A 16,652-nucleotide genomic window follows, 5' to 3' on the forward strand; every position below is an offset into this window, starting at 1 on the left:
GAGGGTATTTTCTTAAGGTCTTTTCAAGTAAGGGAACAAGCTAGGGACCATAAACAACAGCCAGTATGAAGATTCCTTAAAAATAAATTTTCAGACGATCCAGCAATCCCATTGCAGAGTATATTCAAACGTGAAAAGAAAGGAAAAAAGGAAGGAAGCAAGCAAGCAAGCAACAAGCAAGCAAGCCAGCATTAGCTTCTGGACTTTGGGGTGGTTTTTACAGGTGTCAGGGCAGCTAGACCCCTACCACGATTCTCTTCAGCTACTTGGAGTGTACTGCCCTTTGATATCACCATTGGCTAGGCAGCCACCATCAACTATGACTGTCACCAGCCAACACTTCTGTTAGCTGGCAGATAAGAGGTTCAGTTCTGAAGGAGGGATCAGGTAAAGCAGGCAGTTATCACTGAGTCTGCTCTTAATATTGCTCAGTTCCAGTCTCTCTTACAGAGTGCCTACTGCCTAGTCAGAGATCCCTATGAGGTTCTGTTTCCACTGTAGAAGTCAGTCACAGCTGGAACCCCAAATGCTCTTCTCCCACACCTGCACAGGAACGCCTTTACCTACGATTGTAAAAGCTAGAACTTTTAACAGTCTTGGTAGCCCTGAGAGAGCTGAGCCTTTGCTTGCCTCCTTTAGCCATGCAGATCACACTTGATTTAACATTAAAACTAAGTCCAGGCACCAAGAAAATCAACTTGTATGTTAAATGTACTCTCTGTTCCTATATGTAATTGTAGTACCATTTATGTTTGAAAAGACAGGTCAGTTACTTTTGCTAAGATAGAGATTCCCCTTTTTACTGGTCTCTTGAATTAAGACATGAATTAAATTGAGTATAATTTAATATTCCAGTGGGGCTCTTATGGGTCAGTTGGTGAAAACATGACACTGTTGAGATTCAGGTCCCTGAGCAGCGCATACAAACAAATACTCTAAGGGGTCTTGGGGACCGGGGCAACTATTTTTCTACTCTTTTTCTAAACACCTGTTCTATTTGAGAAAATGCATTGTGGTGCTATACATGAATTCCAGCAGTCCTTTAGTGTGTAAGTATTTTTTTAATTTATTAAAAATTTTATTAAAAGTTTCCACCTCCTCTCCTCCTCCCATTTCCCTCCTCCTTTCCTCTCCCCCTCCCTCTCCAGTCCAAAGAGCAGTCAGGGTTCCCTGCCCTGTGGGAAGTCCAAGGTCCTCCCCCCTCCATCCAGGTCTAGTAAGGTGAGCATCCAAACAGACTAGGCTCCCACAAAGCCAGTACATGCAGTAGGATCAAAACCCAGTGCCATTGTCCTTGGCTTCTCAGTCAGCCCTCATTGAACGCCATGTTCAGAGAATCCGGTTTGATCACATGCTCCATCAATCCCAGTCCAGCTGGCCTTGGTGAGCTCCCATTAGATCAGCCCCACCGTCACAGTGGGTGGGCGCACCCTTCGCGGTCCTGACTTCCCTGCTCATGTTCTCCCACCTTCTGCTCCTCAATTGGACCTTGGGGGCTCAGTCCAGTGCTCTAATGTGGGTCTCTGTCTCTATCTCCATCCATCGCCAGATGAAGGTTCTATGGTGATATGCAAGTATTTACAGTTGAAAGTGTCTAATGTTAGTAATAAAAAACAACCTAAATATTATTTATAATGATAGTGAAGGTTTTGGTTTTTTTTTTTTTTTATTTTGTGTTGTTGAGGGGGAAAAAAGTCTCATTCTATAGGCCAGGCTGACCTAAAATTCATCATGTCGTCTAAACTATCTTCAGACTTGTAGCTGTGCTCCCACCTCAGCTTTGAGTGCTGTGACTGCAAGGGTAAATCCCTACACTTGGCTTCACAGGGAATTGTTCAAAGTTGAGACACTGTGGTTTAAATTCTCCCTTTAGCAGGATTACATCTCATATGACTTTCTATCTTGGTCAAGAAAGCATACACTGGTGGAAATACACCATAAACATGATTTTTCAAAAAGTTGTGATTTGTATCCACATATTATCATGGAATTCACAGACCTGAAGAAATATTTGAAATTGATTTTTAAGGAACGAAGATGTCCAAATGTAACTCAGTCCTCTTAGAGCCCAAATGTGTTATCTGTGGTAATATTTGGAATATTTAAAAACTAGTATAGAAACATTAGTTATTCATGCTTATATATCAAAGCCCCTGAGAGCTTTTGCATACCATTTATATTTAACCTGATGTGGTGGCGTCCTATAGTTCCAGCTACACAGAGGATGGCTGGAGGCCAGGTGTCTGGAGCTAGTTTGGATAACAGTGAGACACTGTTCAATGAACACTGAAGAATTCCAACTACCTCAGTAATTTGTATTTTCAGTTTGGTGCTAGTAATGCTATCCGAAATACTCTAAATTGAAATGCCATCATAGCTGCTAAGAAGGCAGAATTCTATGACCCTGAAGATGTGGAGGTCACTGAAGAGGGACACATTGCTTCACTTTCCCTCACCACCCACTTGTTCTCAGCTACCGAGTTTGCCTTAGAAACGCTTTCCGGCACCAATCTTGGTTTTAAATGTGTTCGTTTGTTATTGTACAGGAAAACACACAGGCTTGTGACCCCACATTTCCAACCTCTTTTTTGTTTGCTAGTATACATGCTCCCTGTGTTGGAAGCTTGTCATTGCTGTTCAACTAGAAATATTTTTGTTATTTCAGAGACAGAATCTTGCTGGACTTATGGAAATCCTCCTGCCTCAACTCAGCCTCCTCAGGCTACAGGTGTGCATCACTAAGCTCAGTAGTACATTGATCATTTAAATGGAATTCGGTTTGTTTTCTTATTTTACCTACATACGATGGCGCCTGCCTTGTAATTTACTATACTAGCAAAGGTAGCTTTCTTTTAAAAACGTATTTTTTAAGATACAGAAAAGCAAAAATGTTAATGGGATAAAAATTAAAAAAAAAATTGTAGCCCAGATTTACAGTGTCAAGTGGAAAAGAATGTCAAAAAAAACCCCCAAAAACCTGTAATCCTAAAAGTGGAAGATGAAGCCATGGTCTCATTACAGGACGACAGAATAATCTTTTGAGAAATGAGCCTATTAACCACAAAGACAGAAAAATACGCCCACAATAAAACCGTCAAATGTGAATCTGCCTTAGTTGTAACGCTCTTCTTTGAAGGCAAATGCGTCATGCACTGGGGTCGGCTCCAGATGACACCTTGCCATCTCAGGGTGGCCCCCTTGCTTGCACCCTGGGGAGCACAGTGTACAGGGCAGTAGCACAGCTGCGGCTAAAGCTAAGATGGCAGCGCCCGAAGGACTAGAGCTGCGGTCACACGTGCTGAAAAAATAAATTTCCAAACCCTCTCTATTCTTTCTTTTTGCATAGTGCGGTGTGGAGCAAAAGATCCCCCCCCCCACCCCCAGTACTCAGATTGCACAGGGCATTTAGGATCTTAGATTTTTCTCTTGGCTTCCGTGTTGGAAGCAAAGCAAGCAAGGATCCGCAAGGATGGCTAACGTGGTGGTCATCATGACCTGACTTGGAGACCCCCCACCCCCTCCTCTTCGTCCCCTTGTCAGTGGAAGGGTGACTCCAAACACCCTCGCCTTTCCGGTTGTGTGCCCTGTTCCCTGCCATCCCAGGGAAGCCTTCCAAGGTAGCTAGCGCTGCCAAGGCAGTAGCTGTGGCAGTTGCAGGAACCAAGAAAAAACAGTGCAGTGCAGAGGAAGGAAGAGGAGGAGGTAACTCCCCCCTACCCTCCTCACCCCCGCTGCATTGGCTATCAATTTAGAGTAGGGCGACCGCTGCCGCTGCCGTGGTAGGAAACGCTGCCAACCGCAACAGAACGCCACTCTCAGATACCTAAGTGAGCATGTGTGGGGCTCTGCGCACGCCTAGTGGTGCAGCCCAGTGACATCGGATTTCGGGGGAAAAATCCATATGCCCTGTTTTGTCAGTACCCCGAAGTACTAGGAAAGGGCTAGTCTAGTACTTTAAAAGGACAGTAAGGAGCCACAGCAAAATTTAGGAAGAGGTGGGTGGAACCGGGAGACCAGAGCAGAGTTTATATGCACTAGAAACTCTAACTGGGTAACGAGGGCTATGCCATCACCTAAGTCCTCACTAGAAAAGTTTCTTTGTGAATGAAAAAGAAAGAGGCGGGGGGGGGGGGGGGGGGGGAAGGACGGACATGACTGCTTCTAGGTATGATGGAGGAGAAAGTTTATTGTAGATATGAGGAAGAGCATAGCCAGAAGCAGGGACATCTGGGAGAGTCCAGAGTGAACAGAACCATGAGCCAGGCCATATAAGGGGAGCGAGGAGGGGAGACCAAGAGGCCAGGAAGGTATAGGTATATAGAAAAAAAGGGGGGTAGGTAACCGAAAATGGCTATATTATATAGGGAAGGGCAACGGGAGGAAGGGCAGGCAGCCCAGCCCCTGAGCTGGAGAAGCTTAGGGTAGAGGGCAGGGTACCGGCCATCCATACCCTGTAACAGGTAGGGACTGAGGAATGTCTGGAGAACCTGGCAGCCAGGTCCACTTTGATGTTATATAAGTATAGCAGTTAGCCATTTGCCCTGGGTTTGAGAGCTAACATTCTGTGCAGATATTCATTTACTTAACCAGTATCTGTCTCCCAGACACCCTTCCCACCCTGAGCACAAGCCTAGTAGAATTTGTCCAACGTGTATCGATCGCCATTCCAGGAATAAATGGCAACGTGACAAGACGGACATCTTTGAAGCTTTAAGGCCCCCTCAGCTTTACGAGGCAGGCATTGTTTTGGCCACTAGTTAAAGAAGGAACCCTACCCAAAGACATACAAGTATAAAGAAGCCAAGTCAGGATCCAAACCCAAAGTCACCTGACTTCAAATCCTTTTAGGTAGCCTATTCTGGCGCCCACAACATAGTGCCCGTTGTAACTCCCACTTGCCCAGACCTTTCGGGGCCTGCAGCCTTTGCCTGACTCCAGAGCAATGGTGTGATAGGAGGCATCCTGTTCAATACTGATGTTTGTAATTTTCTATCCAGACACAGCAGGGTAGGAACCTAACTTAACACCGGCTACAGGTTTACTATGCGCCAACTTCCAGACTAGCAATTAAGGAAGACACAAAAATAAATAAGAATTTATGAGTGAATTTATAATGTAGGTGAAGAAAGAAAATCATCGAGAAACTTGCTTAACTGGCATTAAAATCCCAACTCCTCATGTCTCTGTTTTTGTATTTTCATTATTCCATGTCTAGAGAGTTTTTAAATTTATTACTCTAAATGATATAAGCCTATCATTTAAATTAAAATTCAATCTTATCAGCATCCTTATCCATCCAATTAATGTACTTCCCTAGTCCTTGTTTGTATTTTCAAATACTAAGGTGGAACTTTCAATAAGATAAATCCATTTAAGATATAAGACCAAAGAGCTGCTACATTTTGTAGAGAAAAATGTTAAGATTATTGCTAGGCTTGGCACAGATAGTATAATCTTAATCACGCCTCTAGTTTCAAGTGGTATTCAAGACTCATCTTTGGTAATTTAACTCTGGGTAGAAAAAGGTAAGTTGCTATGATTAATATAAAAATTCAACTTTAAGTTAAATAAGGAGCTACTAAGAGAATATTTGAGAAAAACAATTGCACGAAAATTTATTTCTGATAGAAATGCCGACAAGAATTTGGGAATAACTCTGGCTTGCTAATAACACTTCATTACATTTTCACAGTGGGGGAACTGGGTGTTTGGATTACTACCTCTCCTAGACAAAGCTGTTTGCGTTTGTATTTTGTTTTTTAAGAGAGGTTCTCACTTCACAGCCCAGGCCAGGAACTGGACAGAACTCACTACATAGTCTAGGGTGACCTCGAACTTGTGGGCAATCCTCCTGCCTCGGAGGCTCAAGTGCTGAGATTCCAGGAGCTAGCCACGGTGACTCCTGCTTCTCAAGCTATTTTTAAGAGACTTAAATATAATGCTCCCCTCCCCCATTTCCAATTAAAATTGCCAAAGGGCTAATGCGTCCTGGCCAGCACTGGACACAGTTCATCTTCACGTTGGCAGCACGGCCCTGGGAGCAGGCAGCTGGCCCTTAGACCGACAGGCACCTCTTTCTGTCAGGTTCGGGTTCTCTCACCTGGAGCGAACCACATTACCTGAAGAAGAACGCAGCCACTGACAGCTTCCCCGGCACAGCCCAGGCTCTTCCTCGTGCTGTTAGTAAAACCCGGAGCCGCGGATTCGGTGCGGCTTCGGCACCACCCGGCACCCGCAGCACCATCGCTGGCGGAGGGGGTGGGGCTGGCTAGGGCGCCGGGCTCGATCACTGAGCATGTGCGAGATGGTGCGCATGCTCAGTGAGGCCGGCCGCCTCCCATTGCGGGCAGCTCTGGCGGTGGCAGCAGCGGCGGTGGCGGCGGCGGCGGCACCGCCTCCTCCTCACACTCCGCGGGTGGCGGGGTTAGATGAGCGGCCCCTACAGCGGCGAGGACGGCGCGGGGAGGAGAAGGAGAAGGCGGCGGCGGAGGAGGAGGTCGCTGTCTTTGTAGTGTCCCTGCTGCGGGCGCCCGAGGCCGCCGCTCCAGCCGTCGTCGTTCGCGGAGGCTGTGAGGGCGCGCGCCTGCCTGCCCGCCCGCCCGGCCCGCGGGGACGAGGCGGCGGCGGCGGTGGCGAGGATGATGATGTGCGCGGCGACTGCCTCCCCCGCCGCCGCCTCCTCCGGGCCCGGCGGGGACGGATTCTTCGCAGCCGCCACCTTCTCTTCCTCCCCGGCGCCGGGGGCGCTGTTCATGTCGGTTCCCGACGGCTCGGTGGCCGCCGCGGGGCTGGGGCTGGGGCTGTCCGCCACGGACTCTCGGGGTCACTATCAGCTGCTGCTGTCAGGCCGCGCCTTGGCCGACCGCTACCGGAGGATTTACACCACTGCTCTCAGTGACAGGGACCAGGCCGGCAGCAGCACTGGACACCCAGCCTCCAGGTGAGTCTCGCGGACGCCCTTCCTCGCGCCGCATGCGTGTGCATCTCTCTCTCTCTCTCTCTCTCTCTCTCTCTCTCTCTCCTACTCTCTCTCCTTCCCTCTCTCTCTCCCTCTCTCTCTCTCTCTCTCCCTCCCCCCTCTCGTGTGTGTATGTGTGTGTGTGTGTGTGTGTGTGTGTGTGTGTGTACGCGCGCGCGCGTGTGTGTCCACCTACTTAGCACCGGGCTTGCAATCAGCTCTGGATGCTGATGGAAGAAGCACTTTGGTGATAGCAAGAGGGTGTGGTGGTCACAAGTGTGCGTGCGTGTGCGTGTGTGTGTGTGTGTGTGTGTGTGAGTGTGCGTGTGTGTGTCTGCCTGTCTTTTGGAGGGGGAGGCAGGGAAGATGGGTACGTTTGGGTAACGCTAGAGAGGGTGATGGTGCTGGTCCGTCATGACACGTGTGTGTATTGTTGAGAAAGGAGGCATGGTAGAGAGGGATGAGACCCTAATGCATCAGGAGAGTTTGCGAGAGTCCTAAGGGAAGGTGCTGATGTTTCTGTCTGAGCTGCGGTGGTATTTGCACGACCTCTCCCCATTGCCTGTCTTCCTATAGCTGCCCTCCATAAAGGCTGCCTTTTACTACTGGGAGCAATGGTGTAGGTTAAAGACAGTGACGTTTGTAGGATGTCTTAGATACCAAGCTAGGTGGAGAGTTATGAATAAAGGATATAGATGGAGATTTGTGCAGATGTGAGAAGTGGTCGATCGGGATTTTGCGAAGAGTAGCTTGGTTCTGGGGCCTTTGGCCTTGATTGTGCTAGCAGCTCCTGCCTTGTTCTGAGGTGCCATCCGGCCATTTCCCTTCATCTGATGTTCTGTTTCCTGTTACTGACAGGTTTGAGAGCACAGGGAGTTTTGTAGGGAAAATGGAAAAAAATCTGAAGAATATAAAAATGTGACAACTGGTTAGGGTTTACCTGCTGTCTTAGTAGCTCGCTCATCCCTTTCAGTTAGACTGGCTGCACTGTCAGCTTCCTCGGTAGAGATGCCATATCACTTTCATTTTCTTTTCCTTAAAACGTGGGTGCCTTTTAAAGCCAAAGGCTCTCTCCCGCTGTCTCCTTTTCATGCCTTCACTTGTCATGCCCTGAAGGAGCGTGGTCCTTGGGAATCACCTTTGTTTCTTCCCACAGTCTCTTACAGAACACTCAGAAAAACACAGTAGGATTTTTAAAAGTGAGTTTGGTGAAGTGGAGTTTTTGTTTTGTTTCCCTTTCCCTTGCCCTAAGTCAGTGTGGCCTATGATGGCCATGTGGCCATCTTTTTCTCCCACCAGGAGAGGTCTAGTCTGTCAGTCTAGCTAGGGTATCCGTCTGTATTAAGGCTGATCTGTTGGAGAATTGTAAAGATGGAACTTCCTCCACACTTTTTTTTTTTCTGGATAAACCACTTGTATCTATTTGTTGACAGCATTGTGTGCATCAGTAGTTGAGTCATGGATTTAAATGTGTGTATTAACTACACATTGCTATTTAGAATGAAGGTAAGAATGTCACAAGTGTGTTTCTTGCTAATGGTTTTTGGAAAGCAGCACAAATCACATTAGAAAATTTACCCCGAGAATTAGGTCTAAGCTTGAGCTGTGTGTCTCTGAATTATTGCACTGTTCTACACCTGCACAAATCCCTCTTAAAGATTTAAAATTATTTTTTTATATTATTTCCAAACTTGTGCAATAATCTATGTTGCATATTCTTGCTTTGACTTTCTACTGTTTTTTTTAATGTTTTTTTTTAAATCCAGAACTGTACTAGCAGTAGTAGACAAAATTAAATGTAGGTTAACTTACTTAAAATTGGTGATTTTTAGATTGATCAGTATCTGCAAGCTATCAATAAAACATGAGCAGTTGATTGAATTAGCTCAAAAAAATACTCATGGAAACCAACATTACTTTGATAATGCTGTCCAGTGCTTGTTTACAATATGATTGTGTATTATAGTTCACCTGCAACTGTTCTTTATTGTGAGTTGGATTAAATTCAATCACTTGAAAAATTAAAGGATGATAGGGAAGAAGAGTTGGAGTTTAGTGTTTTTTTTTATATGGCACTGAGTTAGAGGAGATAAATGAGAATAGGGCTGGAATTCTAGAGAGCATCATGGTTAAAGGTTTGAGAAAAGGGGGACAATAGAAGAAACAGAGAAGAGCTAGAAAACTAAAACATGGACCAGGCAGTAGCACCTCAGGTTCTAATAAAGAAAAACAAAACAAACAAACAAACAAAAAATGTTTTCAGAAGTGCTAGATACCAAATAAGTGAGAACACCTTCCCAATCACTGGTACCTTTGGAGCCAAGTCACTGGGATAAGCTTAATGGGTGTGTGGGATGGGGTTGGGGATGGAAAGTGTTTACATCACCTGGGAGGAAATGCAGGAAGGTCATTCAAGTATTGGAGGGCAGGTGGGATGGGCAACTATGGGAACTTAAGTAGAGAGGAGGATATTAAAGAATTGAAGGAGGGGATGATTGATAGCAGTCAGTGGAGGCAAGTTTATGATGATAGGTTAGCCATTCAAAACCTTAAGGGTTGATTTTCTTTACTATAGAAAAGGAAGTATTCCTAAATATATAGACTGATAATTTCTTGAAGATGGTATCGTATCTGTGCTTTCTGGTGATCTGAAGAGGTATCATCATGTTTTGGCATCTATTCTGTAAATAAGTGCCCACGGTACATACTGTTGTAGGTACTGAAGGCAGAGCAGTAAGTACAAGACAAAATTCTTAATTTTTATTAATGTGCACTTGGGTGGTGCTAACAACTGGTCATTTCTTGTGATAAGTAATGATAAAGAAGATGCAGCCATTTTCACCTGATTGAGCATTGAACATTTATAGTTGAACTACTCTAGGTGATAGGGTCAGCAAAGTTCTCCTTGGGAGTTGGCATTGAAGTTGACATGTCTTGAGGAAGGAGATTTAGAAGTGCATATGAGGAAATTAGAAAGATTTTAAGAGAAGAATAAACTTGTGGTTCAGGGAACAAAAATGTAAGTGAATTATCAGGGTATGTTGAACAAATTCGGTATTTTTGATTGTTTTAGGTATAAGATTCAAGCCCAAGGTAGTGTCTAGGATTTTGAAGGTATTTTAACAAAGTGGCTAAGAGTTTGGACTCTTGACATTAGAGTGGCTTTAAGTCCTAATTGTCATCTGTTGTGTGCTAGTTGTGTAACCATGAATGCTACATAAGTTTCATTCCTTAGTTTTCTTATAAATATAGGTGATAACAATGTGGTCTGTTTTGTAGATTAGATGGACAAATATGTGTAAGTACTTGGCACATTATATGTTACTAAATATTAGGGGTTTGTTTTCTTTGCTGAAAGTGAGAATTTGAGCATATGGATAGAAGCAATAGTCTTGCCTGTTACTATTGGTTTGGGGATCAGTGATTTTGAATGTAGGAATAATAGCTTTTATGTATTCAATGGATGAATATGTATGCTTTTTGTTGTTGTTTTTGTTTTTTGTTGTTGTTGTTGTTTTTTCGAGACAGGGTTTCTCTGTAGCTTTGGAGCCTGTCCTGGCACTAGCTCTTGTAGACCAGGCTGGCCTCGAACTCACAGAAATCCACCTGCCTCTGCCTCCCGAGTGCTGAGATTAAAGACTTGCACCACCACCGCCCAGCCTATATATGCTTTTTGAATTAATGAAACTGATTGAAATTATAACATTTTTTTAGAGAAAGGGACTGGGCAGGCAAGGCAAGAAAAATAATGTTTAACCAGTTCTCTGAATGGTAGTACAACTTTACATTTGGGAAGTGTCACACTTCTGTGGTAGAATGTTACAGACTGTAGACTGCCTTAGTACACATTCAAATTTTACCTCTTTTTATGTGTTAAGTTGGGCTGTTTGTGTGTGTTTGAAACATGTTCTGCTCTGTAGACTTCACCAGGCCGTGAACTTGTAATCTTGCTTCTTTGACTCCTGGTGATTGGAGTGTAAACAGAGACTGCTTGTTCGTTTCTCAGCTGCCCAAACCTGAATAATCACACAGAAATTATGTTAATTACAAAACTGTTTGGCCATTAGGTTAGGTGTATTCCTAGCTAGCTCTTACATCTTAAATTAACTCATTTCTATTATCTGTGTATCACCATGAGGCTGTGACCTAAGGCATCTTTCTCCTTCAGCTACCTGGTGTCTTTCTGACTCCACCTATTATCTCTCTATATCTTCTTTTGATTTTCCCGCCTCATTCTATTCTGCCCTGCCATAGGCTGAAGCAGCTTCCTTATTAACTAATGGTAATAAAACATATTCATAGAATACAGAGGGGAATCCCACATCATTGGAGTTATAGTCTTGTGTCATTAGGCCCAGCCTGAATGTTTTGTTTTATGGTTTTTGGGATCTTGCGTAACCCTCACAGTATCACTGTGTAGCCCCAAAATAAGAACATTCCTTCTGGATCAGCCTTTTGATTGCTGGAATTACAGGTATGCACACTACAACTCTCTTTCTGTTTCTTGTAACTTTTTAGGGTAATCTAAAGGCTTCATGCCCATACATGTTAAATGTCTTTTAAATGTTATTTGCTTTTGTTGTTACTGAGATCATGATTACAATTTCACTCAGCCTATTATACTCCTCACTAATTAGAAGATAAATGAGGAAAACTTACAGTTGACTAATTCAGGGTTGGAATGTGACTGGAGGTCAAGGTAAAACAGAAAATGAAAGCTTCTGGTTGACTTTGTGGTGAAAAGAGAAGTGATGTCCAGCTGGAGGTGATCAACTGCCATCTAGAGAAGAGTGAGGTACTGGGTTTGCAGCGGCCGGAGAGCACCCTGCTGTAAATACTAGCGAACATTATGACCAAAATGAGGATTCGTGTTCTTTTCTGGGTAAATTAATTAGTTCCTTTGCTACTTTTTTCCTTTTTAAAAATGCTACTTGACTGGCATGCTAGTGCACTCTTACAGTCCCAATCCATGGATAGTATAGAGGCGGGGGTCAGGATGAAGGCCAGCCTCTGATAGATAACAAGTTCACGGCTCGTCTCTGGTACATGGTATACCGTCTCAAAATAGAACAGAAGAATGGTCCATTCCCTCTGTGTATGGAATTTGGGTTGTAAGAGGTTAAGAAGTCAACTCTACAAATGCTGAGGATTATTACTTAGAACTAACCATTTGTCTTATTAAGACTTAGTGTTGAAGCTCCCAGTTTTGAGTGTATTGTCTGTTTTGGGGGTGAAAGTTACAAATACTTAGGGGAAATGTTAAATGAAATCACCAAGAAAACAACTATTATGACAAAGGATGGCACTCTGGGCCTGCTCAACTCTTGAGTAGAGGTGGGGAAGGCAGTTTGGATGTCGGTATAATAAAAATGTTAACATTAATGCTAGAATGTAGGTATCAGGAGGGAGAGGGCTGGGGATTCATTCTAGGATTGGAGAGATTAGCCAAAAGGACTGTATCTGGAAGAACAAGAAAAATTAAATTTTAATCAGAATTATTGGGAAAATCCTGATGGTTTTGAGCTAAGAAGAGACATTATTCCAGAAGTGGATTAGGGAACAATGTAGGTTGAATTATATGTGTATCTGTGTTTGTGACTAGGTAATACTTCACACAGCTGTTTTGTCTGGAATCCTATATGTTCTATAAACACATTAAGGCAAAGATACTACTCTGTTGGCATATTAATTGGTAGAAATGTAAAATGCATTAGTCTCTTAGCACAAGAGAGATAAAAAATCTTGGCTCTCAAGAAAACTATGTTAACTTAAAAAATAATAATTTAATAGATGAAAATATGTTAACTTAATAGCAATATTTTCATACTAGAAACTATTCCGTATAAAAAAATCAACAAAACCACTTCCTGTTTTTCTCAACAACAGACTCTGAGTGTGCAGATTTCTTTTTGTGTGGGGTTAGGTTAGTGAAGATTTAATTTATGTGCAATAAACTAACCCTCTTTAAATATTCATTTAAAGAGTCTTGGAACCATTATTACAGTCAAGGATAGAATAGTTTCATCATTTCAGAAAGTTGGTTTAGGCATTCCCAATCTCCTGGCTACTTATATTAAGCTGAGATCTAGCATTATACCTTTTCTATAATGCTGTATAAATCTAGCTCCTTTTAGGATAGGCTCTTTCCTATTGTTCATGTTTCTGTCATTCATTAGATTCTTTGTAGACATTTTTAGTATAGTATAGTATTGAGTACTGTATGCTGCCCTAGTCTAGTTTGCTGGTTTTCCTTACTGCAATGGTGCTAACACCAGTACCCACCAGACCTCTCCCCTGTAATTTATGCTTTTCTGTTTGTAATTAGCACATCACTGTGGGAGTAAGGACCTTTCACCTAATAGTTTTAATGTCCTTTGATAGTCTTTGCCTGAGTCAGTAATTGTAATAGAAGTTTAAAATGTATTTTTCACTTTTCGATTTTGTTATTTTTTTCTGTATTTATTAGATAGTGCCTTTTGGTATTCTCGTTCAGTGGTGATGCGACAGGGGCTACAGTTAGATTACCCACCCTCCTTCCCAGATGGAGGCACATACTCTTCTAGCTTTGGGGCATATTGATAGTTATGGAGGTAGCTGAGTTCCCCAGGCATGCCTCTTATTCACTGCACCTATAGATTGTTCTGTGCTGATGTGTAAGTGCCTGACCCATTTGTCTTGAGGGAAGACAATTGTAAAGGAGCATTTCTACCTGAGCTTCTCCAAAGTAGTGGCTGAAGCCTTTCTCTGGCTGAACTGTAGTTCAGCTTCTGCTCCGTACTACTTTGATTACTTCCCCTTAGCACAGAGCACTCCACAGTAAGTTCTGGTGTGTCTGTCACTTTTTCTGTTATTCCACTTGCTACCAGGAGCCATCTGCGGAATGTGATTGTGTTCTTCTGTCTGCACTGAAAACCCCATTCTAATAGTGTCAGCTGAGCACTGCTGCTGCTGACCTCTGCATGCTCAGTTGCCACCTGGGATGTGGCTTCCATGAATGGGCATGTTCTGCTGGGTACGATATCTTGGGCTTTTGAGAGGCTCAGGGAAGTATTTATTTATAACGGTAGTATAATGAAGCTGGCTGTTGCTGAGTGACATTAATAGATGGGAATGATGAAGAAAGGCATGAAAGGTAAAAGGAACTTTCTTTTTCATTTTTAGCAACATGTACAGGAACATCCACAGTGGTCATAAGAAACAAAGAATGGGTTTACTTTTAAGGTTCTAGGGTGGGTAGAATCCTCATTTGCCATACCACCTTCAGTGTTCTGACTGGGTTGAAATGGAATCCTGACCCTTAGAATAGGACCTCTGAATTGATGTGCTCCTGCACTGTCTACTGACCTTCTCACGCTTGGCCATAACAGACAAGTAAATAGAGTCAAGTTGTGAAACATGCTTCAAGGCAGTGGATCTGTTACAGGGACTATTCAAGGGAGTGTGTACATGTTCCTGCATGTGTACAAACATACACACACACACACACACAGACACACAGACACATACACATTCTTGTTCCTAAATTGAACTGAGATGCTCTAAAGCATCATAATAGATATGTAGATATTTGAATTTTCAAAGGAAATACTACAGTGCCCGACTCAAATTGCTAGCTTGAAGTAGTTAATGGTTTTGACTTTAGCTAATAGTACATTCTTTTGATGGTATCCCATTTTTGCAAAGTTAGGCTTTTGGTGGTTGAGACACATACAAATCAAGCATTACTTGTTACAGCAGCTTATCCAGTCTGACTCCATATTTGAGAATTGTTACAGTGCCCAATAGTTTTCCTTCGCACAGGGATGGTTTTAGACCCACTTTATATTAAAGAAGGACCTGTGAAATCTATTTGTCTCATTGTACACCACGTGCCCAGAGGGCGATGATCTGACAAGGCATGCGAAGTCTTTTGGTGGTAATACTGATGACAATATCATGCCTTGACCACGATACTCAGCAAGTATGAGGGGGCATCCTTTGGTATTCCCAGAAAGGAGAACAGCTGGGAATGGTTCTGTGCAACATCGTTTTCAGTGATACAGCCGGTGAGTTTGTGTTTCCTCTCTCTCTAGTCTGAGCAGTAGGAATTAAGAAATACTGGTTCTTAAAAGAGAAACATTTTAGAAAGAAAACACAGAAAACTTCTGTTATACTTGAAGCTACAGTTGGTGAGGATCAGAGCTCCAAAAAAGTCTTTCTTTGGTTGGGGCTTATGACTGTCTCTGTAAAGTAAGACTGTCAGCACATCATAGCACAGATGTTTGTCACATAAGTGATCTGCTGGGTGTCTCTCAGACTTTAGTATTGTCCTTATCATCATGAGTTAGATAATAATTATCCTAGATTAAAAATTGCATAGGCATGGTGTTCTTAAATATTTGATAGACTCCATCGAGGCACTTAATGGTATGCTTCCTCTCTTTAGTGACCTGATAGCGTATTTCTTTTAATACTTAATAATATCTGTCATCTGGAGGTATCATAGTTTGTTCTCTGGAAGGGAATCTTGGCAACTCCTAAGTTTTGACAATTATGAATTAAACTCCTATAAACATCATGTGCAGGTTTTTGTGTGGATATAAATTCTCAGCTTCTTTGGGCAAATACATTCCAGAATCTTTAATTGTTGGATATATGGTCAGGGTATGTTTAGTTCTGTAGGAAACTGCCGAATTTCTCCCCAAGTGGCTGTAAATTTCATGTGTGTGAAATGAAGTTGGTGTTTCTCTGTGTCCTTGCTGACATTTAGTGTTGTCAGCGTTCTGGATTTTGAACATTCTGATTGATGGATCTCATTGTTGTTTTAATCTGTATTGCCTGATAACACCTGTTTTAGAGCATCTTTTCAGGTATGCATTTTTATTTTTGTATCTGTTTTGAGGAAGTGTCAAGGATGTCTCCTCATTTCTTCCCAAGATGATTGTTTTGGTATTGTTGGATTTGAGAGTTCTTGAATAGCCTGAATAACAGTCTCCTATCAGGTATGCTTTTTGTAGCTATTTTCTTCTAGTCTGTATCTTTTCCTTCTCATTGTGTGTATACATACATACATATATACACACACACATATATGGGAAGGAGGCATTTTTGAGTTTAATAAAGTTTTATCAATTATTATTTTCCTGGTTCATACTTTAGCATTTTATTTAAAAAACTGTCATACTCAGTGCCATGTGGGTTTTCTCCTATTACATCTTCTAAACACTGTATTGTTTTGAGGTTTGCATTCAAGGTCGATTTTCCATTTTGAATTAATTTTTGTAAAGGATGTAAGATCTGTATTTAGAGTCCCCTTTACTTGGTGTCTTTACTGGGTTGTTATATCATCCTTTTTTACTGGTTTGCTTTGTTCTTTGCTAAATGCCTTTTGACTATAATGATGTGGGTTTGTTGTGGGTTTCCCTGCTCTTTGTTCTGCTGATGATCTGTCCCTTGTTTCTTCAGCACTACACCAGCTTGATTACTGTAGCCTTATAGCTACTCTTAAAGTAAGATATTTACATTTTTATTTTCACATTGTCTTATCTATTATAGGTGTTGTCTCTCTCATAAACTTTTGAACATTTGCTAGAATCCCAGAAATAACCTACTAGGGTATTTATTGATACACGGATTACTTAAGAGTGACATCTTGATAATAATATTGAGTCTTTCTGTCTATCAAATATTAATTATTTTATTTCTTTCATCAGAA

The 16,652-nt window shown here is 42.5% G+C and overlaps 1 protein-coding gene across 13 annotated transcripts in view; it reads left to right on the forward strand.

The window, feature by feature from the left end:
- Positions 1–6,580: 6,580 nt before the first annotated feature.
- The window catches only part of Mycbp2 (MYC binding protein 2), a 233,109-nt gene continuing 223,037 nt past the window's right edge, over positions 6,581–16,652 (forward strand). For 6 of the 13 annotated variants that reach the window (XM_038310598.1, XM_038310599.1, XM_038310607.1 and 3 more), the window contains exon 1: positions 6,590–6,940. In XM_038310598.1, coding sequence (XP_038166526.1) covers positions 6,639–6,940 — 302 coding nt within the window. In that variant the 5' untranslated portion in view covers positions 6,590–6,638. Of the gene's footprint in view, positions 6,941–16,652 lie in introns of all 13 variants that reach the window. The other 7 variants (XM_038310601.1, XM_038310600.1, XM_038310602.1 and 4 more) reach the window with 2 other exon arrangements.

The sequence above is a fragment of the Arvicola amphibius genome, chromosome 13 (assembly GCF_903992535.2).
Source record: "Arvicola amphibius chromosome 13, mArvAmp1.2, whole genome shotgun sequence".
Classification (NCBI taxonomy): domain Eukaryota; kingdom Metazoa; phylum Chordata; class Mammalia; order Rodentia; family Cricetidae; genus Arvicola; species Arvicola amphibius.